Source organism: Capra hircus, chromosome 10 (assembly GCF_001704415.2).
Source record: "Capra hircus breed San Clemente chromosome 10, ASM170441v1, whole genome shotgun sequence".
NCBI lineage: Eukaryota > Metazoa > Chordata > Mammalia > Artiodactyla > Bovidae > Capra > Capra hircus.
In genome coordinates, this window is record NC_030817.1 from 42,840,606 (window position 1) to 42,868,420 (window position 27,815).

The 27,815-nt window shown below is 38.1% G+C and overlaps 1 protein-coding gene across 4 annotated transcripts in view; it reads right to left on the minus strand.

Moving 5' to 3' along the window:
* The window catches only part of ATP8B4 (ATPase phospholipid transporting 8B4 (putative)), a 299,618-nt gene that overhangs the window by 119,059 nt on the left and 152,744 nt on the right, over positions 1 to 27,815 (minus strand). For all 4 annotated transcript variants that reach the window (XM_018054182.1, XM_018054183.1, XM_013967148.2 and 1 more), the window contains 4 exons: positions 27,138 to 27,210; positions 18,979 to 19,049; positions 13,946 to 14,028; positions 535 to 693 (listed from right to left, as the gene is read on the minus strand). In XM_018054182.1, coding sequence (XP_017909671.1) covers positions 535 to 693; positions 13,946 to 14,028; positions 18,979 to 19,049; positions 27,138 to 27,210 — 386 coding nt within the window. The remainder of the gene's footprint in view (positions 1 to 534; positions 694 to 13,945; positions 14,029 to 18,978; positions 19,050 to 27,137; positions 27,211 to 27,815) is intronic.

Sequence of the window (27,815 nt, forward strand, 5' to 3'; positions counted from 1 at the left end):
CTTCCTCCTTCAAGCCCTACCCTCACCTCCAGCCTGCACAGTCCTTCCAGGATCTGCTGGCCTGCTGACAAATAGTAGAAGAAGCTCTGAAGTATACACAGAAATGACTGCAGGATCTCTAACAAGGCTTTTCCAAAAGGATTGCTTGAAATTGGCAAACTACAAAGTCGACAACAGAGCCAGGACTTTCTTTCATGCTTGTCCTCTACTTTAAAGGCAGGCTGATTAATACGTATAATGATAGGGATGATTGAGATGGGGTTAGATAATAAGAAAATAAACATTAGGTATCTAGCATCTGAGTAATTAAGGCCCATGCACTCTCAAGAGTAAGATCATGATGTCAGTGGTTCCTTACAGAGTGGGGCCAGGAACACTGTTTCTAGAGCAGCGGTGTCTTACCCTGGTGCTCTACACTTTGTAGTCAACTCAGGAGGGCACTTTGCATGCTCATCCAACCTGGAGAGCTGCAGACTGTGCCCATGCAGTTCTCAGGAAGAGTTTACCCACTGTACCCTGGGGAGTCCACTGTACCTGCAAAAATAACCATTCCAAAACACCAGCTGGTATTTCTCAGGACACAGCCCCTCAGGATTATCTTCTCATTGTTGAGGGAGTGCTTGCTGCCGTTCCAAGAGAGAACTCCGGTGAATTTATCTAACTTGTTGTTAGGTGCCTCACACACAACAATCCCTGTAAAATATAAGAAACAAACACCTTTATGCCTCACCTTGAACTCTCTTTAGAAGCCTGCAATACCATGTTAGCAGCCTACTTCTCACATACAGTTCATTTTCCTTCTCTTTTCAACAGCCCAGTGTCATATATATGAAAAAGTGAAAGTGTTAGTCACTCAGATGTGTCCAACTCTGTGAACCCCATGGATTGTAGCCCGCCAGGCCCTTCTGTCCATGAAATTCTTCAGGCAAGAATACTAGAGTAGACTGCCATACCGTTCTTGACACACACACACATACATACATACAAAGTCAAGCTAGGAAAAATCACCTGTGGCAGGGTACAAATGTTGTGAAACATGATTTTATGCACTGTCCAAAGAAGAACAGAAACCCCAAGAGCCATGGGATATTTTTTCCTTTAAAAAACAATCACTTATCTCAACTTTTGGTTTGATTTTTGGAAAGATAAAGCAGAGGTGATCCTAAAAGTTTTTATTTCATCTTTTTTTATTATTATTATTTAATGTAACTTTCACACAGGTTAAGATGGCATACTTCTAGTTTCACAACCAAACTTAATTGGGTCTTTCTAGGCTCATAATCAGAATTTCGGGTTCCTACTGTATGCTATACTATAAATAAACCTGGGCCTTGTTTGCCCCATGTGCCTGAGAATGCATGTGATTCCTTTCAGCTGTTCCATGCTTCTTACCTTAATTAGATTCAGAGTTCTGGGGACTCTCAGAGGCACCATATAACTTGCCCCAAACTGTCCGAAAGATGTTTCCTTTTTTTTTTAATACCAAGCCCATTCCAAATCAATCAATAAATTTGTTCCATTATTTCAATAAGAAAATACACCTTTAGGATGAGGGTTCTCTTGACAGAAAAAGAAACCAGAAATAATCTTTCACAGACTCTGTCACAAAGTATATCTATTAGATTTAAGTACATTTGCATTGCACATAGTTGGGGTTAACTTTCTAAGTACAAAGATCTGAAAGACAGAGGGAGAGAGGAAGAAAAAGAGAGGAAAGGAATGAAAAAGATAACTGAGAATAGATCCAAAGAAGATTCAAGCCAGCCAGGGGTAAGGTTAGTGTGTACAAAATTCTTTCCCCCAAACAATAAAGATACATTTATTTAATCAAAAACCAAAAGGGTATTTTGCAAGATAGAAAGCAACATTTGGAAAATAAAAAAGGGAAGTATGTCTTTAGCACTGACTGAAGGGAAGAGAGACCAGGGGGCCTAGAGAAGTTCTGTATTGCACTGTTACACCCCCATCAAACACCCTCCTGAACTTAGAGACTTCTTACCTGACTCCTTTCCTTTCCAGGATGATATGTTTTCCTTTTAAAGCTCATAGACATAGGTGATGGGAGCTTCTCTGGTGGCTCAGACAGTAAAGAACCTGCCTGCAATGCAGGAGAGCCGGGTTTGATCCCTGGGTTGGGAAAATCCCCTGCAGAAAGAAATGCTACCCACACCAGTATTGCCAGGCTCCCATGGACAGAGGAGCCTGATGGGCTATAGTCCATAGGGTCTCAAAGTTGGACACGACTGAGCAACTAACGCTGCCACAAACTTACGTAACAGCAACCAGTTTTCACATGGCCTGATCACTCCTAACCAACCAGATTGCTAAAGATAATAGATGTTGCTTGAAAAAAAACAAAACAAACAAAACCCTGAAAGGAATAAGAGACTCTAAGGGCTCAGGCTGCTTTTCCAAATCCATCTACCTTTCCCCAGAATCACTGAAATATTGCTGCCGAAACATCCCAACTGGGACACACAGTGGCTTCTTCCCAGACATCTACTGCTAACTGTGAGTGTGCTGGCAGAAGGATTTGGATGAGGCTAAATAATCCACACAAAGTCACTTTTTATATGAACAGGAATGGCTAAGTCCTCATTTGCTCCTACTATAGCATATCACAGATACTCAAAAGTAAGTGAAAACTGATTTCAACTAGCCCAAGTTATTTAGACAACTCTATTGTGGAAGAGGAGACTTTTTCTAAACTCTAAGAATTCAACATCTTTTTTTTGTTGACCAATAATTAACATTCCCAAATTTTACAGAACCTTGAATTAGGCATCACCAGCAAAACCTACATAAAATAATGGGTCCATAGCAACCTTTAAAGCTTATTCCAGATTCAAGACTCAATTTCTCCAGCTTCAAACTTGGCCACTAAAAAAAAAAAAATGTGCTTTGGGCAAAAACAACAAGATACACAGTCTCTGCCAACAGGAATATAAAAAACAGGCTCATTTGATCATTTTTATTGTTGCAAGCAAAGACTGACATTGAAGCAAATATAGCCTTGAACATGCTGGCTGGCTCCTCCCTGGCCCCAGGGCTCATCCATTTCTGGCCTGACACCACGGGTGTGGTTCTAGACAGGAACAGACAGTAAGGCCAAGGGGCTATGCCTCAGTATTTGGAGGCCCAGCACCAATTCAGTCATTCTGGAAGAGTATGAGCCCAGTGGTTTAAGTACATACTAAATACAGGGCCTAGTGAAAATAAAGTAGAATGAACAAAGCCAAGCTTCTTTTTTTTAATCTTTAGAAGTGCTCAGCTTCCCTCTTTTAGTCCTGTTAGCACAAAACACAAACTTCCCAATGTCTTTTCTTCCTCTTTCCAAAAGGGATAAACAGGTTCCTTGGAGCACTGTATTCACTTCTGTATCCCCATAACCTATCATATTACCTATATAATAGGAACTTAATAAATATTTGTTGGAGAGATGGATGGAAAGATGACTTCAAGAGAGAAATGGGAAGGTGATGTGGGTATCTGAGCAGATCTAATATGAGTGAAAGAAGTGGTGGTATATTTCTATGGTAACAGTGATAAAGGGGATTGGAAGACCTAACGGTCTAGCCACAGTGGGCCACTTAAGTTGGCCTAACTCTGAAGGGATACAAATAGATCTGAGAACACTGAAAATAAAGGAGGCAACTTCAAGCACATTAGAAGCAAGCAAAAATATATCCCTGCCACAAAGCACAATAAGGATTAGAGAAAAACTGTAGGACCCTGCTTCCCTTAGCTAACTGAGTCATAGAGTAAGTGGCAGGCAACAGTTTGACAATGGATGAGAAAACAGTTTAGAAAAAAGAGCATTGTTTCTCACATAGTTATTCACAGAACACACGTACAGAGAACAAAATCATCTTTAATGAGCAATAAAACTGGGGAGAAAATCATGTCAATTATGAAGTATAAATATAATGAAACTAGTCAGTCACAGTTGTTTGCTTCTCTGAAAAAAACAGATGTGAAAGCAGATAGCAGTTCATCCAGTTTGCAATCACACAGAAATACTCGAGGCTCGTACCAAACAAAATCTACAAGGTTTCACTCTGAACCCTCTGCGTTCTAAATTTAGTCAGCTGGATTGTTAGTTAATTAACAACCTACTAACGTTCTCAAACTAGTGTTCTACTGTAGAGTGGAAATCTATAGTTTATCATGAAAATGGAACTCAGTGTCCCATATTTCAAGATTTTCCCAGAGTACTTGACTTTATTTCTTTATGGATATTATTACTGTTAGCAATGCTTCTTGATTATCTGCACTGCAACTCTTCTCGAAGACAATTAGCTATTGAATTAAGACATCGTTGCTGTTCAAGAGTGCTCTAGCCAAGTGCTTATTAGAGTTTAGAAGACTGCCCTCTACTGTTGCCCTGATGATTGTGATAAATATTTTTTTCTTAGAAAAATGTCACCTTCCCATTTTCTAAAACCTCATTACTCTTCAACCATAAGCCTCAGCTACCCATCATCATCACTATAATGGCCACATCAACACCAGCAGTAAAGAAAAAAGTTATTTTCTTCACAAGGCTTCTGTGTCACACACAGTCACATCAGCTCTGCTACTGAGCTGTGCTTCTATCCAGGTGAATGAGAAACTGACCTGGTAAGTTTAAAAAGTCACAAGATTCTAACAAAGACTTTGTGTGTTTGGATTTTTTTCAACCAAAAAGAGATGCTTGTTTTTCTGTGTTTTAATTACACACATGCTCTTCTTTAGAAAGGACCACAAAAATACACAAAGATTCCTTAAATAAAGAGTCAACCTTTCCCTGCTTCACAACTCAGTATTAACAGTCATACAAAATATGTAAACTTGTCATTGTTGCAAAAAAACAGATCTTAGTCCAGTAACAATATGCAAAAGATTCTTAAACATATTTGGACAATTTACATCCGGGGCTTTCCCCAAGGCATAAGGCTGACCAGTTTACAAATGTATAATTGAAACTATTTCCAGTTATTTATAAAAACTTGTCAATTCCTAAAAGACTTCAAAATGAAAAATCAAGATCCACTCTATTTTTATACTTTTTATAATATTAGGCCAAGTTATATATCATTTTTTATACAATTCAACAGACTACATATCAATTTTTCTGATGTTTGAAACGTATAAAAATATTTATATGAGAACTTTTCAAATAAATGGATTTACCTACCAAAACCCAACTCCGTTGTGCGTGTATTGGTTTCTATGTTTGGCCAGCTCTTCTATAAACTCTTGTCAGGGATCCTGACATTCAAGATCACTGAGAACTTTGCTACTTTTTAAAAAACATGGTGATGTCATCCGGGTCCTGGATGGACTTGATCTCCGGAATTTAATTTTGCATTTTCAGGTTTAAAGTATTCTTAAATTAAAATCTTCCCCTGATCAGGAGCTAAGCGGTCATGCTGATTCCCCTGACTCTCCAATGCTGCCTTTTTGTTTGCAATTTAGAGCCTCTCACGTAAGGCTTTGCCAATAGTCCTAGGTTCATGTTCCACTTCTTCCACTTAGTAACCATGTGACCTTGGGGAACTTTTTCAATTTATCTGGGTCTCAGTTTCCTTGCCCATAAATTGGAAGTAATAGCAATCTCTTCTTCCTGGGGCTGTAAGGATTTAATAAAATAAAATGTGCAATTACTCAGCATGGTGCCTGGTACATAGTGACTACTTGTTCACGTGTCAACATTACAGGTAGGCGTGGGAACTTTATAACTTTTATCTAATTAAAGGTTTCTTTGAGGATGAGTTCTTGTTCAAATCTGTCTTCTCCCAGGGCTATAAGTCTTATGAAGGCAAGGCCTGGGTCTGACTTGTTAACCACTGTATCTCGGGGCTTAGCAAACCTTGGCTTTGTGTTAAAATATACATTTAGTAAGTAAATGAACAGGTGACTGAGTGAATGGATAAAAGAAAAAAAAAAAAAAAGCAAGCAAGCAAGCTCAGGCCATGCCTTAAGAGGCCACCAACAAGTTACTGTCCTTGCATTTAAGAGCAAAAGTGGGGAGGCAGGGAGACTTACAAGAGACATCCTAAGGCCCTACCCACCTCAGTTTTGACGCTTGCTATTGTCCCCAGGTTGGAGGTCCCAATGCAGACTTCTTGGGTTAGGATAGGGAAACTCGGGTATTCAGTTATTTAGAAGATATGATATGCCATTTTGATACAGGACTGAAACTGTAGTTTGGTGCTAAAGATAGTAGTATGACACAAATGGCAGAAAGTGAAGAAGAACTAAAGAGCCTCTTGATGAAAATGAAAGAGGAGAGTGAAAAAGTTGGCTTAAAGCTCAACATTCAGAAATCTAAGATCATGGCATCTGGTCCCATCACTTCATGGCAAATAGATGGAGAAATAGTGGAAACAGTCGCTGACTTTATTTTTCTGGGCTCCAAAAACACTGCCAATGGTGACTGCAGCCATGAAATTAAAAGATGCTTACTCCTTGGAAGGAAAGTTATGACCAAACTAGACAGCATATTAAAAATCAGAGACATTACTTTGCCAACAAAGGTCCATCTAGTTAAGGCTATGGTTTTTCCAGTGGTCATGTATGGATGTGAGAGTTGGACTATAAAGAAAGCTGAGCACCAAAGAATTGATGCTTTTGAACTGTGGTGTTGGAGGAGACTCTTGAGAGTTCCTTGGACTTCAAGGAGATCCAACCAGTCCATCCTAGAGGAGATCATTAGATGTTCTCCTGGGTGTTCACTGAAAGGACTGATGTTGAAGCTGAAACTCCAATACTTTGGGCACCTGATGCAAAGAGCTGCCTCATTGGAAAAGACCCTGATGCTGGGAAAGAGCGAGGGCAAGAGGAGAAGGGGATGACAGAGGATGAGATGGTTGGATGGCATCACCCATTCAATGGACATAGGTTTGGGTGGACTTCAGGAGTTGGTGATGGACAGGGAGGCCTGGCGTGCTGCAGCTCATGGAGTCGCAAAGAGTTGGACATGACTGAGCGACTGAACTGAACTGACACAAATCTCAGGAGAAAAAAATACATGGTAACTAGAAGCAAAACCAAGACCTTACTCAGATTTGCCCAGATATCACAAGCCAAAAGATACACACAGCAAACACAGAAAGGGCATGCCTCACACATCTGTCTCCTCTATTAGACCGTGCCATAGCCAGGCAGGGCACTTCCAAATGTACACAATGCTGACATCATACTTTTAATTTAAGCTAAAGGATACAATGTGTGCTGTGTGCTCAGTAGTTCAGTCCTCTTTAACTCTTTTGTGACCCTATGGACTGTAACCCACCAGGCAAGAATGGGATTTCCCAGGCAAGAATACTGGAATGGTTGCCATTTCCTCCTCCAGGGGATCCTTCTGACCCAGGGATCAAACTCATGTCTCCTGCATCTCCTGCATTGGCAGGTGGATTCTTTACCACTTAACCATCTGGGAAACCTAAGGGATGCAATATCTGGTTTTAATTCACACAACTGAAAGAAAGTTTTTTTACCCCCGAGAAGAAAACTTGAAATCTATTGATATCCCATTATGACAAAGGTTAACAGAAGAGACCTAAAAGAGGGGATAGAAAAAGAATGGAGGAGAAGTATCAAAAGAATCTTGATAGTACATGTGAAGATATGTTGTAATTCTACATAAGTTGTGTTGCAACTTGTCTTTAAAGGTGCTTAATGATAAATTTTTTCTTCCAAGGAGTAAGCGTCTTATAATTTCAGGGCTGCAGTCACCATCTGCAGTGATTTTGGAGCCCAGAAAAATAAAGTCTGACACTGTTTCCACTGTTTCCCCATCTATTTCCCATGAAGTGATGGGACCAGATGCCATGATCTTCATTTTCTGAATGTTGAGTTTTAAGCCAACTTTTTCACTCTCCTCTTTCACTTTCATCAAGAGGATTTTTAGTTCCTCTTCACTTTCTGCTGTAAGGGTGGTGTCATCTGCATATCTGAGGTTATTGATATTTCTCCTGGCAATCTTGATTCCAGCTTGTACTTCTTCCAGCCCAATGTTTCTCATGATGTACTCTGCATATAAGTTAAATAAGCAAGGTGACAATATATAGCCTTGACATACTCCTTTCCCTATTTGGAACCAGCCTGTTGTTCCATGTCCAGTTCTAACTGTTGCTTCCTGACCTGCATATAGGTTTCTCAAGAGGCAGGTCAGGTGGTCTGGTATCTCCATCTCTTTCAGAATTTTCCACAGTTTATTGTGATCCACACAGTCAAAGGCTTTGGCATAGTCAATAAAGCAGAAATAGATGTTTTACTGGAACTCTCTTGCTTTTTCGATGATCCAGCAGATGTTGGCAATTTGATCTCTGGTTCCTCTGCCTTTTCTAAAACCAGCTTGAACATCTGGAAGTTCACGGTTCACATATTGCTGAAGCCTGGCTTGGAGAATTTTGAGCATTACTTTACTAGTGTGTGAGATGAGTGTAATTGTGCGGTAGTTTGAGCATTCTTTGGCATTGCCTTTCTTTGGGATTGGAATGAAAACTGACCTTTTCCAGTCCTGTGACCACTGCTGAGTTTTCCAAACTTGCTGGCATATTGAGTGCAGCACTTTCATAGCATCATCTTTCAGGATTTGAAATAGCTCTACTGGGATTCCACCACCTCCACTAGCTTTGTTCGTAGTGATGCTTTCTAAGGCCCCCTGACTTCACATTCCAGGATGTCTGGCTCTAGGTGAGTGATCACACCATCATGATTATCTTGGTCATGAAGATCTTTTTTGTACATTTCTTCTGTGTATTCTTGCCACCTCTTCTTAATATCTTCTCCTTGTTTTAGGTCCATACCATTTCTGTCCTTTATCGAGCCCGTGTCTGCATGAAATGTTCCCTTGGCATCTCTAATTTTCTTGAAGAGATCTCTAGTCTTTCCCATTCTGTTCTTTTCCTCTATTTCTTTGCATTGATCGCTGAAGAAGGCTTTCTTATCTCTTCTTGCTTATCTATTCTTTGGAACTCTGCATTCAGATGCTTGTATCTTTCCTTTTCTCCTTGGCTTTTTGCTTCTCTTCTTTTCACAGCTATTTGTAAGGCCTCCTCAGACAGCCATTTTGCTTTTTTGCATTTCTTTTCCATGGCGATGGTCTTGATCCCTGTCTCCTGTACAATGTCACGAACCTCAGTCCATAGTTCATCAGGCACTCTATCTATCAGATCTAGTCCCTTAAATCTATTTCTTATTTCCACTGTATAATCATAAGGGATTTGCTTTAGGTCATACCTGAGTGGTCTAGTGGTTTTCCCTGTTTTCTTCAATTTCAGTCTGAATTTGGCCATAAGGAGTTCATGATGTGAGCCACAGTCAGCTCCTGGTCTTGTTTTTGTTGACTTACTCCTTGGAAGAAAAGTTATGACCAACCTAGATAGCATACTGAAAAGCAGAGACATTACTTTGCCAACAAAGGTCCGTCTAGTCAAGGTTATGGTTTTTCCTGTGGTCATGTATGGATGTGAGAGTTGGACTGTGAAGAAAGCTGAACGCCGAAGAACTGATGCTTTTGAACTGTGGTGCTGGAGAATACTCTTGAGAGTCCCTTGGACTGCAAGGAGATCCAACCAGTCCATTCTGAAGGAGATCAACCCTGGGATTTCTTTGGAGGGAATGATGCTGAAGCTGAAACTCCAGTACTTTGGCCAGCTCATGCGAAGAGTTGACTCATTGGAAAAGACTGATGCTGGGAGGGATTGGGGGCAGGAGGAGAAGGGGATGACAGAGGATGAGATGGCTGGATGGCATCACGGACTTGATGGATGTGAGTCTGAGTGAACTCCGGGAGTTGATGATGGACAGGGAGGCCTGGTGTGCTGCGATTCATGGGGTCGCAAAGAGTTGGACACGACTGAGCGCCTGAACTGAATGATAAACTTGATGTGATATGTCATGCACGCTCAGTTGTGTCCAGCCCTTTGCCACTCCATGAACTGTAGCCCGCCAGGCTCCTCTGTCCATGGAATTTTCCAGGCAAAAATACTAGAGTGGGTAGCCATTTCCTCATCCAGGGGATCTTTCTGACCCAGGGACTGAATCCACATCTGCTGTGTCTTTTGCACTGGGAGGCAGATTCTTTACCACCATGCCACCATAAACTTAATAAACTAATAATTTCAAGAGAGTGATGAAAATAGAAAAGATTTTAAAATAATAGAAAAAAAGAGAATTCAGATAGAGGAGAAAGTAAACTATTAAAAACAAAGAGTTGAAAGAGAAAGATGCAAAGAGAATAGTTAGAAATAATGCAAAAAGGGAGGAAAGAAAAACGATGGCTAGGGTCATGAGAGAAATGTGTGGATATAGTAGAAGTATTGTTGTGTGAACATGTATGTCTCAGAGGTAGGGAAAGAATGAAATTAAAACTAAGGCTTAAAAAGAAGGAAAGGAAGGAAAAGTTGAAGGCTATAAGAAAGCAAAAGCAACTGCGGGAAAGATTTGGCATTTATTAACTATTCCAACTCTTTCAAAGACTTTTCCACATATTGCATCACTTATCTTTAAATTTGTCTGCTAAGAGGGGGGATTAATTTTTATATTCTATTGAAAAAAATAAAAATTTATAAAAAAAATCTATAAAATTTATTTCCCCTTAATCCCTCTATTCATTTTTCAGATGTTTTCTTGGAAATAGGAAATCACATTTTAATATGGCTAAACCCATAGAACATCCTATTGCCTTGAATGTTATGGTAGATTGAAATTCAACCCAAGAATAAGAAGAAAAAGTAAATTTAGCAGAGATCTGATATTTAGCTCAGAAGTGTACCTGCCTCATAAATTTGGCATTACATGTTCTCTGAAAAGTGATCACAGTTTATGTATAAATGAGAGAAAATAGAGGTCTGTGTTGCCTTTATTGGCAAAAACTATTATATATTAGAGGTTTTGTGAATTATCTATGCTATTTGAAGCAAATGCAGACTACAACTATTAAGTAATAATTATGAATACACTTTTAAAGTAAATTTTATTAAGTATTAATAAAGATTTTATCTATGTATATATATTCATCCACATACACACACACACACACACACACAGACAAGTCCTTTAACCTCTCTGGACCTGTTATTCCATCTGTGATAAAAGAATTATTTTAGGTGAAGAAGTATTTTCTGCTTTAGCCCAAGCAGCACCACTTGTATGCAGCAGCACCACTTGTATTAGCTTAAATTTCGGACTTCTGTGTTCAACTCTGTTTTGTTTGGAGGAAAGATTCTGAGGAAAGTCATTATAAAACCACCACAGCAGATGGTCCCTTTCCCAGCCACTGCCCTCCAAGAGAAGGGGACCCAGCACTCTTGCTTTGTCTTACAAGTTCCCATCAGGAAGCCTCTTCTTCACCCATCATTTCATACTCCACCCTCAGCCCCTTACCTTAGGCCCCTCCTTTGCTCTGCCATGTCTTTTCAGGGCCTGAGGCTGATCCTGTACCCCACTCTCTGGCACCTGTGACCATCTATTCATGCATTAATCAAGGATTTGTTGATCAATCACTCTGTACCATGCTTTTTTCCAGGGACTTGGCATTTATCAGTGACCAAAACAGAGATCCCTGTTTGGCTCACACTGCAGCAGGTAGACACAGACAATAAATAACAACCAGAAAATAAGCACTTTGTAGAGTATGCCAGATGGTGATAAGTGCTATGAGAAAAAAGAAAAAGTCAAGCAGGCCAGGAAGGATTGAGAGGGGTATGAGGAGTCATGTTGAGAAGGCAGATTCTTGGCCCCATTCCTGCAGTTTCAAGTAAGAAATCTACCTAATCCAGCGTGTCCCTTTATACAGAATCCTGGAATTGACCTCTGGTCACAGGGTGTGGTAGAGACAGCACTCAACTCAACTCCATACTCATTTCCTTCCTTGCATTTAGGTCAGGCCCATGTGACTCGTGCTGGCCAATGAAACATGAGAGGAAGAGCAGTTAAAAGTTAGCTTGTCTCTTTCATCTCATCCTTACTCTGATGTGCTCACCTTAAGGGCCATTAGTCTAGGCATCAAAGCTACAAGATGAAGAAGGCCATCCAACCTGCATCAGATGTGACATGAGGAAGAAATAAACTTCTACTGTTTATGCCACTATGATTTCAGGGTTGTTTGTAACTAAATCACAGCACAGGCTATCTGGGCCAGTATCTATGAAAGAAAACGAGCTGGCAATTATAACATGATTTTCTGCCTTTTTTTTTTCAGTCTATTTACTTTGTTTTTGTTTTGTTTTGTTTTGTTTTTAATTTTAAAATCTTTAATTCTTACATGCGTTCCCAAACATGAACCCCCCTCCCACCTCCCTCCCCACAACATCTCTCTGGGTCATCCCCATGCACCAGCCCCAAGCAAGCTGCACCCTACGTCAGACATGGACTGGCGATTCAATTCTTACATGACAGTATACATGTTAGAATTCCCATTCTCCCAAATCTGATGAGATGGATGAAACTGGAGCCAGTTATACAGAGTGAAGTAAGCCAGAAAGAAAAACACCAATACAGTATACTAACACATATATATGGAATTTTCTGCTTTTTAACAGTAAAGTAAGCAAGAAGTCATGAATTTTTACCTCCTCATAGATTAACAGAGGTGTAAAGGTACACTTCTGCCAGGAAAGAAATGAGTAAATTACATTTAGGTTGCACTTTTAAGACTCTGAATATTCTGTGACGTGTTTTAAGCAAGTATTTTGATTCATGAACACAATTTACTTTTTTGGATTTACATAACAGTAAAATTTCATTGAAAAAATTACTTAGTAGAGAATGTGTAATTTATTTTAATCTAATCAAAATATTTCTTGGGCCATTCAGTTTCCTGGCTATTCCCCTGACTTAAATCTCAAACTGGAGGAATATTTTTTTTCTGTAAACGTTTGTTACAATGGCACTCATTTAAGAAAGATTAAAATATTAACAGTATCCAGATGGAGTCTACAAGCAAATGCAAAGCACAAGCAACAGGAGCTCTAAGTTGTGCTCTGAGAAACTTTAAAATGCAAAGCTGCCTGTGCTCTAACTCACAGGATCATGCTTGTCCATATTTTCCTTTAGTAGACTCCAAAGAAAACATTTAGAAAGATAGCCTCAAACTCATAAATATGGGTTAATAAATAAAACAAATCTGTATGGAAATATTGATATCCAAGTCCAGATACATAGGTGTATAAAGCAAGAGACCATTGAGGGGTGCCAGGAAGACCCCAAAGGTTCTCCAACCACTTATCAGGATGCCCGAAGTCCTACCATTAATTATTTTTCCTTTGACTAGAAGAATTTTGCTACTCTGTGACAGCTTTGATAGGAAAGAACAAGACACAGATGGAGTAGAATAGGCAGGGGAGACCATGCTGAGGAGCATGGGACTGGGTTGAATGATGTGAAGATGGTGATAACAAAACCCTGGTCTAAAATAAAAGGCAATAGTGGACAACTGGTTAATAAATTATAATATTCTTCTTGAACACCTACTACCTTTATGATATTATACCAGACACTCTGAAAGACACAGAAATATATGAGGCAGAGTTGCTGTCTTCATCAAGTCTGTAGTCTGGGGTTTGGTCTTTGTTATGGAGCCAGAGAATGCATGGCTAGTTAGAGCTAGAAATAGGAGTGTGGTCTATTACTCATCCTCAGCAAGTCTGTATGAGGCTCCAGGGAGACCCAGGTCAGGCAAATGAAGGGTATTACGGGACCAGAGGGAACAAGGTCTAGAGAAGAGAAAACAAGGATAAAAGGAACAATGGACTGATACAGCCATTCTCTTGGTAAACACTTTTACCCTGGAGCATGAGAAGAGATCACAGGCTTTGATGCTTGGAGAATTTTATGTCCTTCCACCAAATAAAAAGAAACATAGATTGAATTTCATACAATTATTTTGATACATGGCTTTGTTACAAAAGCTTTTTGGTTTTGAGGTCTTTCTTTTTCAGTTTTAAACACTTACCATCAAACTTCGCAAGTCTGCTAATATCTGCTCCAAGTTCTGAGGTAACTGAGAGCGCGTGGCGCACTTTAAGGTTTGTTTCTCTGTGAAATTAATTGACATGACATGAACTTTTAAATGAAACAGCCCAACAGTATCTTACACAAAGCAATCAGGGGCATTTCTGCAATTTTAGCACATGCAAAATCCAACACAAGAGATTCAAGAAACTCCCTCTGAATGTCATTCACACCTCCCACACTATCTCGGGAAAGTGGACACATCTTTGCAGACTCCTAAGAGTTAGCATTTCATCCACGGCACATCTCTGTAACAACAGTGATCTGTTTGGCTATTTAGAAAAACAGAGGATGTATTAATAACAAGTATGGTTGCATTTGAACATTCTTAGACATCATGCATGAGTTACAAAACACATTAGGAATGGGAACACAGATGCCAGTTAAAGGAGGTCAGTATCACTCCAGAATCTGGTATCTATGCAGAAGTTTTACTGGTAAATTTCACAGTAGCTGAAATTCAAATGGGAAAAGGAATACAGCTTTCTTTTTCTTGAAGAATCAAGCTAAGAATCCCATACATCTAGAATCATAAAACTAGACAGGGACTAGGTAGATCACAAGGAGCTGGTCATCTTCTTCCAAACAAGACCATGTATACACTGGTGATGGCAGTCTGGTATTCATGAGATGACCAGCAGTGAAGGGTCTATGGCCATCACTCAAGTCTCCTGTTTAAGGAGTTTGTCATGTCAGTTTCCTCACTGAGTTCAACCAAATTCTCTTCTACCATAGCTTAAGAGCATCTGTCAGAGTTCAGTCTTTATGGAAATGTTTAGTAGTGGGTTCAGTAGTAGTGGGTCAACAAATATCGACTGAATACATACCACAGTCACCCATGAAACTCAGTGCAGCCCTGAAGGTTACTGTCCTCTTGAGGAAAACAAGTGGTAGGTAAAAAGGCAAAAATCACCTTTTGGAAGTGCATGCCAAACCATGAAAAACTGAATTTAGAGAAGTGAGCAGATACCTACAACTTCATTTAATCTAAACTTCTCCATGATTAAGTTTCACAATGATATTATGGCAATAAGAACTAAATCCAAGGAATGCCCATTAGTCAAACAGCTTTCTGCACAAAACATTAAGCTGAATGTATAATTGAAATAACTTTATTCAAAAGTCATTTAGATCTTATTGATCTAAATCTACAAATTCTAGGAGGCAGAGATGAGTACAGACAGTCAAAAATAACTTCATAATTGAGGCAGAAACTGAGTTGGGCTTGATGGAAAAGAGTGAGACAGTGGTGTTGAGATTAAAGGACAAATGTTTGCCCTGTAAATGACTTTTCAAATAATTTAAACAATCACACCAACTGGACCAGATAGCTCTCATTCCTCAGCCTCCTCTATTCCACATTCCTCCATTCCACATATGCTGTCACTCATCAAAGTTCATCATCATGTTAATTTATTTCCTCAGGATTCTAATATCTCACTTCCATATTCAGATGTGGAAACTAAAGAGGAAGAATAATCACACACAGGCCTCACTGATAAATTTTTTTTTTCCAAAACTCCTGATTTTTTTTCTCAAATAATATTTTTTAATCTGTAAAAAAAACCACAAATGACAATATAAAATAACACATGCCTAAAAGATCTGAATAGACACTTCAATAAAGAAGCAATACAGTGATAAATTAAAAAAAAAATTTCACTATCATTTCTCACAAGGGAAATGCAAATTAAAACCATAATGAGATACTACTACATGCCCACTATCTAAAAAATACTACTACTACATGCCTACTATCTGAACTATCTGAAATTAAAAAGATCGATCATACCAGGACAGAGAGTCACTGAAAATCTCATATACTAATAGTGACATCTAAAACAGTACAGTCACTTTGGTCAATATCTTGATAAATTTCAAAATGATTTTCAATATAAGAAACAATACAGAAAGATCCTTTTTACCTTTTAGTCAACTTCTCCTATGGTACTATCTCATGAAACTGTATCACAATATCACAACCAGGATGCTGACATTAACAGTCAAGATATGGAACACTTCAATCAACACAAGGATTCCTCTGGGCTCCATTTATGGACATACTACTACCTTCTCTGCCTCCTCCAACCCATCTTAAACTCCTGGCAATCCCTAATCTGTTATCCATTTCTCTAATTTTATAGAAATGTTACATAAATAAAATAATACAGTATGTGACCTTCTGATATTTACTTTTTTCATTCAATATGATTCTGTGAAGATTCATTCAGGTTATTGCATATATCAAGAGATAGTTCATTCCTCTTTATTGCTCAGTAATATTCCACAATATACTACAGTTTGTGCAACCATTTGCCTGATGATGGACATATAAGTTGTTTCTATTTGGAGATATTAAAAATAAAGCTGCCCTAAATGTTTGTATACAAATTTTTGTGTAAGGGTAAGTCATTTCTCTGGGATAAATGCCAGGTAATGAAACTGCTGGATTATACAGGAGCTACATGTTTAGCTTTTTAAGAAACTGTCACTGTTTTCCAGAGTGATTGTAGCATTTATATTCTCATCAGCAATGTGTGAGTGATTTGGTTACTCAACATTCTTGCCAGCATTTGGAGTTCTCACTAGTTTTTATTTTGGTTATTCTGATAGGATAAGTGGGAAGTGATACATCATTGTTGTTTTAATATCCCAATGGCTAAAGTTGTTGAGCATCTTCTCATGTACTTATTTGCCATCTGTAAGTTATCTTTGGTGAACTGTCCTTTAATATCATTTGCCAATTTTCTAATTGGATTATTTTTACTGTGGAGTTTTTAATATTTTTCATATATTCAATATATGAGTCCTTTGTCAGATATATAGGTTGCAAGTATTTTCTCCTAGTCTGTAACTTTTATTTTCATACTCTTAACAGTCTTTTGCACAGAAAAAAAATTAACATGACCAAGTCCAGTTTGTCAAATGTTCCTTTTGTGCATTATGCTTTTTGGATCAAATCTAAGAGCTCTTTGACAAGCCTTAAATCTTCAAGACTATCTACTATGTTTTTTCTAAAGGTTTTATAGTTTTATGTTTTATATTTGAATTGTTTCCTTAACAATTACAGGACTACTCAAACTATTTCATACTGGATGAGTTTTGACTGTTTTTCAATCAAGTAGTCCATTTACTCTAGGTTGTTAATATGTATAGAGTTATACATAGCATCTCCATATCTTTTTGATGACTTCAGGATCTATTATAATACTTCCTGGTTCAGTCATGATATTGTTAACTTGTATCTTTTTTTTTTCCTTTCCCAGTCTTAAAATTTGTCTATTTTACTGATGTTTTCAAAGAACTAACTCTTTGTTTCTTTTTCTACATTCTTTTTCTATTTTCAAATTCATTGATTTTTTTTTTCTCTTTGCTCCTTCCTTCTACTTGTTTTGGTTTATTTTGCTATTTTCTAGGCTATGAATGGAAGATGTGATAATTGGTTTGAGGCTATTTTCCTCTTTTCAAGTGTATACACGTATAGCTATAAATTTTCCTCTTAGCACTATTTTAGCTTCTGCCAAACCAAGGGTAGGATCACATAGGCTGATCTCTATTTGGATACCTCAGTACAGCAATGATTTAGAAGGCAGTGGTTAAAACCATGGGTTCTTTTGTCAGACTGCCAGGTATGAGTACTGGTTTCATTCGTTAGAAGTTTGGGACAAATTCTTTAGTCTCTCCAAGCTTTCGTTTCCTTGCCTATACAATAGGGCTTATAGTACCTATGTCAGGATTAAATGATAGAATCTATCTCAAGCACATGCTTTAAAATATAAGTGTTCAATATATGTTTTTATGTCAGACTAACTGAAGCCATTGAAACAAAATTACTATATGGTCTATAACTAAAGTCCAAAATAGCGTCTCTGACAGAACTGCATTCTACTTCATTGCTCTCTTCTCTCTCTACATCCTCACTTGACCCAGTTCCAAAAGTTGCCTTATAAAGTAACACCAGTTCTTTCTTCAAGCGATCTTGACTGCCATTCCCCTCATTTTCCTTAGAAAAGCACTTGAAATTAAAAACAAATAAACAAAGAGACCCTTCCAGGGAATCTCAGTGAAGAATCCCTATGTAAACTATATATTACTCACATATATAGTTAGCTCATTGTTTCTGAAATAAATTCAAGAAAAAAGACAGTTTTCACAAGATCTGCAAAGTAACTAGCAAATGGACTAAACGAGATTTCCCTGATGGTCCAGTGGCTAAGACTTCACCTTCCAATGCAGGGGGTGCAGATTCAATCCCTGGTCAGGGGCTAAGATACCACGTGCCTCACAGCCAAAACACCAACACATAAAACAGAAGTATTGTAATAAATTCAGTAAAAACTTTGAAAATGGTCCACATCAAAAAAAAAATTATTAATGGACTTTGCAATTTAGCAGTCTTATTTCTTCCAAGAATATAAAATGAAGGGTTTTTTAGATTTTTTTGATTGAGGTATAGTTGATTTACAATGTTTCAGGTGTACAGCAAAGTCATTCAATATACACATATATTCTTTTTCAGATTCTTTTCCATTACAGGTTATTATATTTAATATAGTTCCCTGTATTATACAATAGATTCCTGCTATTTATCTGTTTTATATATAACAGTGTATGTACCTGTTAATCTCAAATCCCTAATTTACCCCTTTGGTAATCATAAATGTGTCTTTATCTGTTTTGAACTAAATTCCTTTGTATCAATTTAGATTCCACATTTAAGTGATATATGACATTTGTCTTTCTCTGAGTTACTTCACTCAGTATGATAATCTCGAGGTCCATCCGTGTTGCTGCAAATGGCATTATTTCATTCTTTTTAATGATTAATATTCCATGGTATGCATACACACATACACACACACATTGCATCTAAGATTAAGGTTTAAGATTTAAGTTAGGTCTTGTTTCTAAAGCTATTGCTCTTAAATAAATTGAAAACCAATCTAAACAATTATTTGAATTGTAATAACTTACCCATCAAGCTCAGCAGTTTCAATATAACAGAGACCATGTGGCTCACTACTTGATAGGAGAAGGAGATCAGCCTATTTTGAAAAACCATGATAAAGAATATTTGAGGGGGGAAGATGGGTTGAATGCTTTCAACACTATATCACCCATCCATTACTAATGAGTCAGCAGAGCCTTAGAAAAAAAGTGAAACATGAAGTCTTGCTCCACCTCTCTGACATATGCCCTGAATCAAAACCACCTTCCTTGTTCCTGCTTTGCACTCTCTTGGCCATCCAAACATAAGCAAGGGCAGGATACAGCATATAAATTAACAATCACTTTATTTTTTAATAGAAATGTATAAAGTTTTTATATATTCCTATATAAAATTTATATCTTTTATAGAAATACATAAAATTCCATTTTCTTGCTTTGACAATTGTGCATGGAAAATATAAAATGTTCTCCAATAAGTAAGATAATTGGAAATACTTATATGCACACACTTTAATTCTTCAGTTATCAGTTAAGAGCAGAGGGCAGGCAAAGAAATGGGGAAAGACAAAAGTGAAGGAGCAGGAGAAAGTTGAAAACAATAGAAAAAAATGAGAGGCAAGAAAAGAGAAAAGGATTAAAGGAAAAACAAACTTGAAAAGATAAACAGGATGACAGGAAGGTTCAAGAGGGAGGGGACATATGTGTACCTATGGCTAATTCATGTTGATGTATGGCAGAAATCAAACCAATACTATAAAGCAACCATCCTTCAATCAAAAATAAATAATTTTTTTAAAAAGACAAACAAAAAAAGAAAAAGATGGTGGTGTATAAGAAAAGGGAAAGATAAGAAAAGCAGAAATTAAGCAAGAAGGCTGGATAGAATAGAAAACACGGTAAAAACATAAAACATTCAGAGACGAGGAGCTGGTCTAGGACAGAGATAAATTATTCTCTTGGTGCTTTGGAAATGACTGAGCATGATTCAGTTTTAGAATTCTGGTAGCTTTCTACATTGGGAAATTGGTTATTTGAAATTTCAAAATTAATTTAAAATAAAGGTTTTTATGAAATTCTTAAGAATTTGAATATCTACAAAGAAGTGACTAAAATTATAGCAATTTATTTTGACATATTAGCCTAATAATTTTTTACCTCTAAATGTATGACTGGCATTCCAAAACTGTCCATTTTTCTTACCTTTGGTTTTTAAATATTAGAAATATCCCATTATCAAAGCCTGGAGGTTAAATTCAGAATCAAACTACTCATTTCATTCTCTCAAGTGTTTAAATTTTCAACTCAAAAATAGGCCAGGTTTAGCTGCATGTATGGGGGAATAGTTTTGTCTAAGTCATAACAAAACAGAAAAACAACTCAGTGACAAACCCCTAACAAAATAAACAGGTTTGTACTATTAAGGCTCTTCAACTCTGGATGAAAAAGTCACAGACGTCTGTCAAGGCAGAAATTATTTACTTTCTGACTTCTTACAACATGACCAAAGCAAACTCACTCTGAAGAGGACATGTGAAGAGTATATGCCAGTTATAAGCCAACATTTTTAAAGTGAAAAAGTGTTATGAAAATGTACCTTGATTTTATTTCTCACATTTACAATGAATAAAGGCATAAGGCGCAACAGCAGTAGAGCTTCACACTCTTTGGCCTATGGTTCTCCTCCCTGACTTTAACAGGATCACTTTAAACAAAAGCCAGAATTCTCTAATTGCTACCATCTGTGACTGAAAAATAGTTATGAAGTTTAGAGAAAGATAACCATTTGTACCTACGGTTGCTTTTCTTCAAAATTCTGCCTAGTAAGAACTATCCAATGTTACTGCGTAATTTTGAGCTCAGCTGCCTTAACACATATTTTTAGTAAATAAGGAGAGGGACTGTTGGCCACAGTTGGCTCAGAACATGTGACTGAGGCACCACTGCCACCTGGTGACTGGATTCTCTCCTGAGCAGTGACTCAACCTCCTAGGGGCAGAAAGTGTCAACCTCACAGGTTCTGGGCTAACTCTTACTGCTCTCTCTATACCTTGGGAAGCTGGGACTTCTATCTTTCCTTCATCTACCTTCCCTGCCTCCTCCTGTCACCTCCATTGTCAACTTTTTCTATGTCCTCTGAACCTTCCTCTTGTTTTCCCACTGCCTAATCCCTGCCCTGCCTCCCCTCACTCTTCTTCAGTTCTCCCAGCCCAACTGCTGAGTTTTGGTATTTTCTTTTGCTAACTTCTCTCTTCAAGTGTTGTTCACTCATTGTAACTGAAGAGGGTATGTGAACGAGCAGTGGCCAGCTAAGTCGCCATCATGCCGCCCTGCTTCCACACACACTCGATAGTCCTTTTGGGAAGGACAGGCAGGAGAGCTGCAGGAACAGCCTTGTTAGCACTGGATTGCCCTCTGCTCTTTGGAGCAGGGAGTGGGGCGACACATGGGTGGTCTGAGGGCACAACAAGCCCCAACATTCTGCCAGTTTCAGGTCAGTCTTCCTTAAGCTGATCCCTTCAATAGCTCTCAGGGACCCAATCCCTAGTCGATCCAGAAACTTGTGTTTGAGTTGGAGGTGTTTATAATACCAATAGCCAAAATTTGGTGAGTTCTTACTATGTGTCTGGCACTATTCTATATAGCCTAGCCTTAGTGCCGTATTTTATTTAACTCAAAGAAATCCTAAATGTATATCTTGTTGCTATCTCTACTCTATAGATGAGTAAAGCGAGGCCCAAATAGTTTCAGGTACTTGTTTGAGGCCACAAAGTAGGGCACTAGGGTGTGAATCTAGGCAATTCAAGGCCTATACTGCCAGGAGTACTAAATTGAGTGAAAACTTCTTTCCTTCAAGGATTTTATAGTTTAGTAAAGACAGAACATGATAAGGGTTCTAAGTATCTTATTAACAAAGTGCTATGGGAGGAATGCAAGTGAGAAAGGGGTATATCTGACTGGTAGCTAAGGAAGGGCTTCATGGAAGATTCCCGATGGAATGGAGGGCAGCTCCCTGCAGGCAGAGGTGTTAGCAGGAATGAAGTACAATAACAGAAAGTGTGATTACTGGAACTCACAGTGGGACCAGGCAGCAGTTAATTCCAACCATACCCATCTTCTTTAGACTCTTATTTGTACTGGGTTGGCCAAAAAGTTAGTTTAGGTTTCCAAGTGACATTATGGAAAAGCTTGAACAAACTTTTTGGCCAACCCAATACTTTCTCCTGTCAATTCTTCGTTCCTTTTCCCCGTGCCCTCCCAGGAAAGACTCAACTATCTCTCTTAAGAATTGGGGATTATTTTTAACACAGTGTCTCTTCACCCACCTTCCAAAGGTAACGAAAAGCCCAAGCAGCACCTTCACGGAGACCTGAAACAAATATACCAGCCAGAGGACTTTTGAAAAGAATCTGCAGAACATCTGTAAGTTCTAAGAGCCAATGGCACTAGACTCCTAGATTTATTAGGCATAATTAATGTTTGTTGAATTAAAGAGCCAATGAAGCTAAACCTCAAGCAATCATATAACATCTAAAAGCTGTGCAGCTAAGGGCTAACAAAACATTCACATAATTGTATCACTTTATTCTCTCAACAGTCTCATTGGGGGATAATGTTGTTCCTACTGTGTGGATAAGAAAACTGGGAAGGTCATTTCCAGCCTGACAAGCACTAGATGAACTAAATTAACTCACGTAATGCCCGTAGCAAGTCATGGTGAAAGCTTCATCATGGAACCCAGGGCTCTAAGAGCTTTAAAGCCATACCCATGACCATATGGAGCTTAAAGGGCAAAGCTAGAACTAGCACTCAGAACTCTGATCCTAAAATGCATACTCTTTCTTCTGGTTGGCTACAGAATGACTGGAATACAACTATAAATAACAAACAGCATTTTGCTTTGCTAGTGTTCAAAAATCAAAACTACAGTGGTGAAAGAATATTGGGATTTGATTCATAACCAAATTGAAAAATGAATTTGTAGAATTAACTGAAACATATTTGGATCTCCCTTCATTTTTTAAAGCCATTCTCAAACATGGAATTCTTTTTATCATCTACAAAATTATCTCTTCTTTTATTCTTTTATAATCCAAAAATAAAAATCCAAAATGGCTCATGTGGTATGAATAACTTATGGAAAAATATGTTGATATGGACAAAAATCAGAATGAAGTCATAAAAATGAAAATGTGCAAGACGATAGTTAATATTTTTCTTTAAAATTTAAGTTTCAGATCCATTGTTCAGATCCAAATGTTCAAATGCATGTTGAACATATCACATTTTTTTTAAAGAGGAAGATTTATTTCAGCCATTAGAGTAAAACAAGTAACTCTGAAGTTATAAAAGTTAAAATAACTGAAAAGGAAATTCAACCACAAAATGGCCCCCCTAAAAGGATATCCTTTAAAAGATGCTGAAAAAACACTGGATGAGATGCCCTGATGATGGGTCCAGAGAGAGACAAAGCCTGTCCGTGATCAGGACTGGAGTTTAGGTCAAACTAGTCCTTTCATTTCTTAAGGTGAAATTTTCAGTTTCTGTAGCAGAAGAATGCCTTTGTTCTAAAGCAAAAATTTACTGTTACACAAAGGCCATTTTGTGCAGGGGATGGAAGGGGAGCTTTTTCCAAATAAGCTAAACGACTAAATTCATGTGAAATTCAAATATGCTCATGTCCAGGAAAAGGTTTATTTCTACCACCAGATAAGAAGAGCAAAACAGGAAAATAGCACTGTGGTCAATTAAAGGAGGAAGGTAGGCATGGTTTCCAGGGACCAGGGTCTACCAGTATCGGGAACTACTCTGCAGTGTGGTTTTCTCACACTGCTTACTTGGTTCATCTAACACAAGTCAGTCTCATTGTGATAACTGAATTATGCTCTCCATTTTTTCTTGGCCCTAAAATAAAAATAGGAGCTCTGGAAATTCAATCCAGAAGTGTTTTAGATTTTTTAAGGTAAGGATTTTTAAGGTAAGATTTTTTAAGGCAGTAAGGATTCCTTATCTGGAAAACAGAGGTGAGTAACTCTTAACAGGCCAGCTAACTGGTCATCTCAGACAAGCTCCTTTCCTTGCTTAAAGTGACTTAAATTAGAAATTCTAAGTTTGACAGTTAGAGGCTATGCATTAGAATTGGGAGCAGCACTTCTAGCATCCAAGCCTAGAAGCTCTGACTCTGGAAGTCCAGGCTCAAGGTAATTAGGACAGGTCTTCTAATGGAGGCAGGAGCTGCATATGGTAGTAAAGAGTGGGGTTAAAACCCAGATGGAGTTTAACTCCTAACCCTCCTATTTACAAGCTATCTGATGGCACTGTACCTCTATTTTCTTATCTGCAAAATGGGAACAATAATAGTACATAACCTGCTGTTATTGGGCTAATGTGAGGATTAAATGAGTTAAGCTGTATAAAGAGCTTGTAATATTATCTGATATGTGCCATGTAGTCAATAAAGGCTAGCTATGATTTTTCATGATCATGATCTGGTTTCCCAGGCTCTACCTCAGTGCAGTAACTCAGAAGTGAGTCTCTTTTAGAGACCTGTGATTGTTGCTCGCCACATGTAAGCTCTCTGATAGCCTCTAAGAGCTGATGCCAGGGAGTAGGAAGGTATATTAGCACTTCTAAGTGATTATAGCAGTTCACCCATAGAAACATTTATTTGTCCCTGAAAACAGCTTCATAGGTGCTGAGTAGCTGCACATGGAAAACTTTTGAACAAAGTGAACTAATCAAGAGGCACTGAAATGTTCTGGCATTTGGAGGACCCCCTCACTTATCAAAGACTAAAGCAACAGAGCTATAATGGTAGGAGTCAGACAGACATGACTGGAAATTAGAAAAATATCATCTGCTACTGACCAAGCAGTTGCAGACCAGGCTTTAGGTCTGCGGCCTGAGTGGGCTTGCTAATACTTCGCTCCAGATAGACAGATTATCCAGCCATAGATGAAGCTCTCTGGAAGATCGAAACTACCCAGACCCTCCCATCACCCCCACCATGGGGATTTACTCCTATAAAATGAATGCTGTGACCAAGCAGGGCAGAGTGTTCTCTCTGTACACAGACAGAGCCTGAAGAGAAAGGGAAGGAAGGAGGTGCCAGGTCATGCACACCTGTTACTGCCCCACACTTGACAATCAGAGAAGTCACTCCTGGGAAAGAGGGGAGCAAGCAAGGGGGTGCAAGATGGTCAGTGTTATTTTGTTGCTGTCCCTCCAAGTGAAAGCAAGAACAACAGGACCTAGGGAAGGGTTGGGAATAATTAAGGATTTCCGCTCTATCACATGACCACAATGAAAAGGCTACATCTGCACTGTCCAATAAGGAAGCCACAAGTCACACGTGGCTATTTAAATCTAAATTAATTAAAATCAAATAGAATTTAACTTTCAGTTCCTCAGTTGCATAACCACATTACCAGGATTCCATATCCGCAAGGTGCTTCTGACTGTTCTATATTTGGACAGCACATAGAACATCTTCTCCACTGCAGAAAGTTCTACTGGACAGTGCTGGGACACATGGATCACTGACTTCACGGGAACTCATCTAAATGTGGATTCATTTTAAACCAATGCTAACGATGTGTTTGTGGAACTGGTTTCCTGCCATGTGATGCCTGCACTTATACTTGACTCCATGCTTCATTCCACAGAAAGGTTTGCAATAACAAGCAGCGTGTATACTATAACACAGAAAATACAACTAAACTAAACACAAAGACCAAGGAAAGTGCAAGTTAGAATAGTAAGGCTTTAGAAGGCAAGTTGGAGCACAGATACAATATGGGGTCAGAGAAATAAGCACTTTTCTACTTAAAGTGTGAATTATTTTTTCCTTTTTTTTGACTTTTAAAGAACAGAAATTTATCTCTGATAGTTTCAGAGGCTGGGAATTCCAAGATCAAGACACTCACTAGAGGATGTCCTCATCTAGTGACAGCCATCTTCTTTCTGTGTCCCCATGTAGCAGAAAGGGTGAGGGGATTCTCCGTTGTCTCCTCTCTAAGTGTGCTAATCCTACTGTTTTTACTTTATTTATTTTTAATTGAAGAAGCATTGCTTTACAGTATTGTGTTGGTTTTTGCCAAACAACATGAATCAGCCATAGGTACAGATGTGTGCCCTCCCTCTTGAACCTGCCCCCCACCTCCCTCCTCATCCCACCCTTCTAGGTTGTTACAGAGCCCCTGTTTGACTTCCCTGAGTCATACAGCAAATTCCCGTGAACTTTTTTTGAATGTCCTATTCACTGACTAGTTGCCTTAGCATGGGTTGCTCTCGAGAATCACTATACACAGAAAATGACTTAATGAAAGAAAACTGCTTCTGAAAGTGACTATTTAAGAGTCTCAACTGAGTTGTTCTTATAAATAGATCTTGGGGCTGTTTATTTTATCCTGTGGGAAAATGTCTCAGATTTAATGAAGAACATAACTTGATAAATAAAATGGTATTAACACAAAAATTTTCCTGACTAATCTAATATACATTTGACATAAAGACTATATAGAATTTTTAATCCTGTTCTGAATAGCTTTTATATTAGCCTTGCATTTAATATGATCTATAGTTAGTCACATATTTTAGTCTGAATTGATCCCTTGAATTTTATTAAGGGAACTGTAACCCAGGAATTTTGAAAACATAAATTATAGTGCATTTGAAAGAAAGTAAAACCTCAAAAGTAGCATTTAGTGAGAACATTCAATCAACATTTTCTGATTGGGATTATTCAGGAGAGAGCATTCATTTTCCTCTTTCTCTAGTTTTTTCTCCTAAAATCCTGCAAATTAACAGCATTAATTCCATTGTTAGGGGACAGTATTCGAACTATGCAGGAATAAACTATTTTTAAAGTATTCTGGAGCATTTTAAAAGCTGTTATTTACATCAAATGATTTTAAATCTTTTTATCTATTAGTTTAAAAGACCCCAAAGAAAATAACAAGGTGACAATCACTCAGTCTTGTCTGAATTATCATGTTATTGAAAGTAAGTAATCAATATGTCCTTAAAAGTATCTTAAAATTGAGACATTTTAAAAATGCTTCTTGGTATTCCCTCCTTAGTGATGATAAATTATTACAGATTTGCTGAATCTGCAAGTGTAAACAGTTTAGTACATATACTATTTTAACCTGAGATAAATTCTTTAAACAATACGAAATACTCACAGCAACAAATTGGTTATTTTCTAATTTAATGATGTCTCCCACTTTGACGTTCATCCATTTTTCATTCTGCAGTCTAAGAACAAAAACAAAAAAAATTTTTTTTCAGGAATAGAGAAAAGAATCAAGAAACTGTATTCACAATACAGCATCATATGACAGAAGAAGCAAGTAAGACTTCTTTCCTAGAATGCTCAGTTCAAAGAGCCTTGCATAACAAAGTCGTTTACCTGAGTGATGTGGGAACTAGAGAGAGGTCAAAAGAGGTCAAGCGATTTGCCCAAAGACCCAGTGAGTTAGTTATCTCTAGGGCTAGACTCAAAATGCCTAACCCTTGGTGTGTCCTCTTCCCACCACTCCATGGTGCCAGCTTTATACAGCAGCTATTAACTCTTACTTGCAGAACATTCAAAAACAAAAAAGCTCAGGGGGAAGGAAAGGAATAAATTTAGTCATTAATATTCTTTTCAAACTCTACGTTAATATAAAAACATCACAGCTGTTGTCTCAGAAGTCTGTTTAACTGGAGGCAATATATGAAGGACACAGAAGCAAGGGAGAGTAGTCCAGGGCAACAGCTAGAATGCAAGAGGAAAAGAATAAAAATTCTGGAAAGGACAAGAGCAACAATCAATGACAAAAAAAAAAAAAAAAAAACTGAACAAGAAAGACCACCTACAA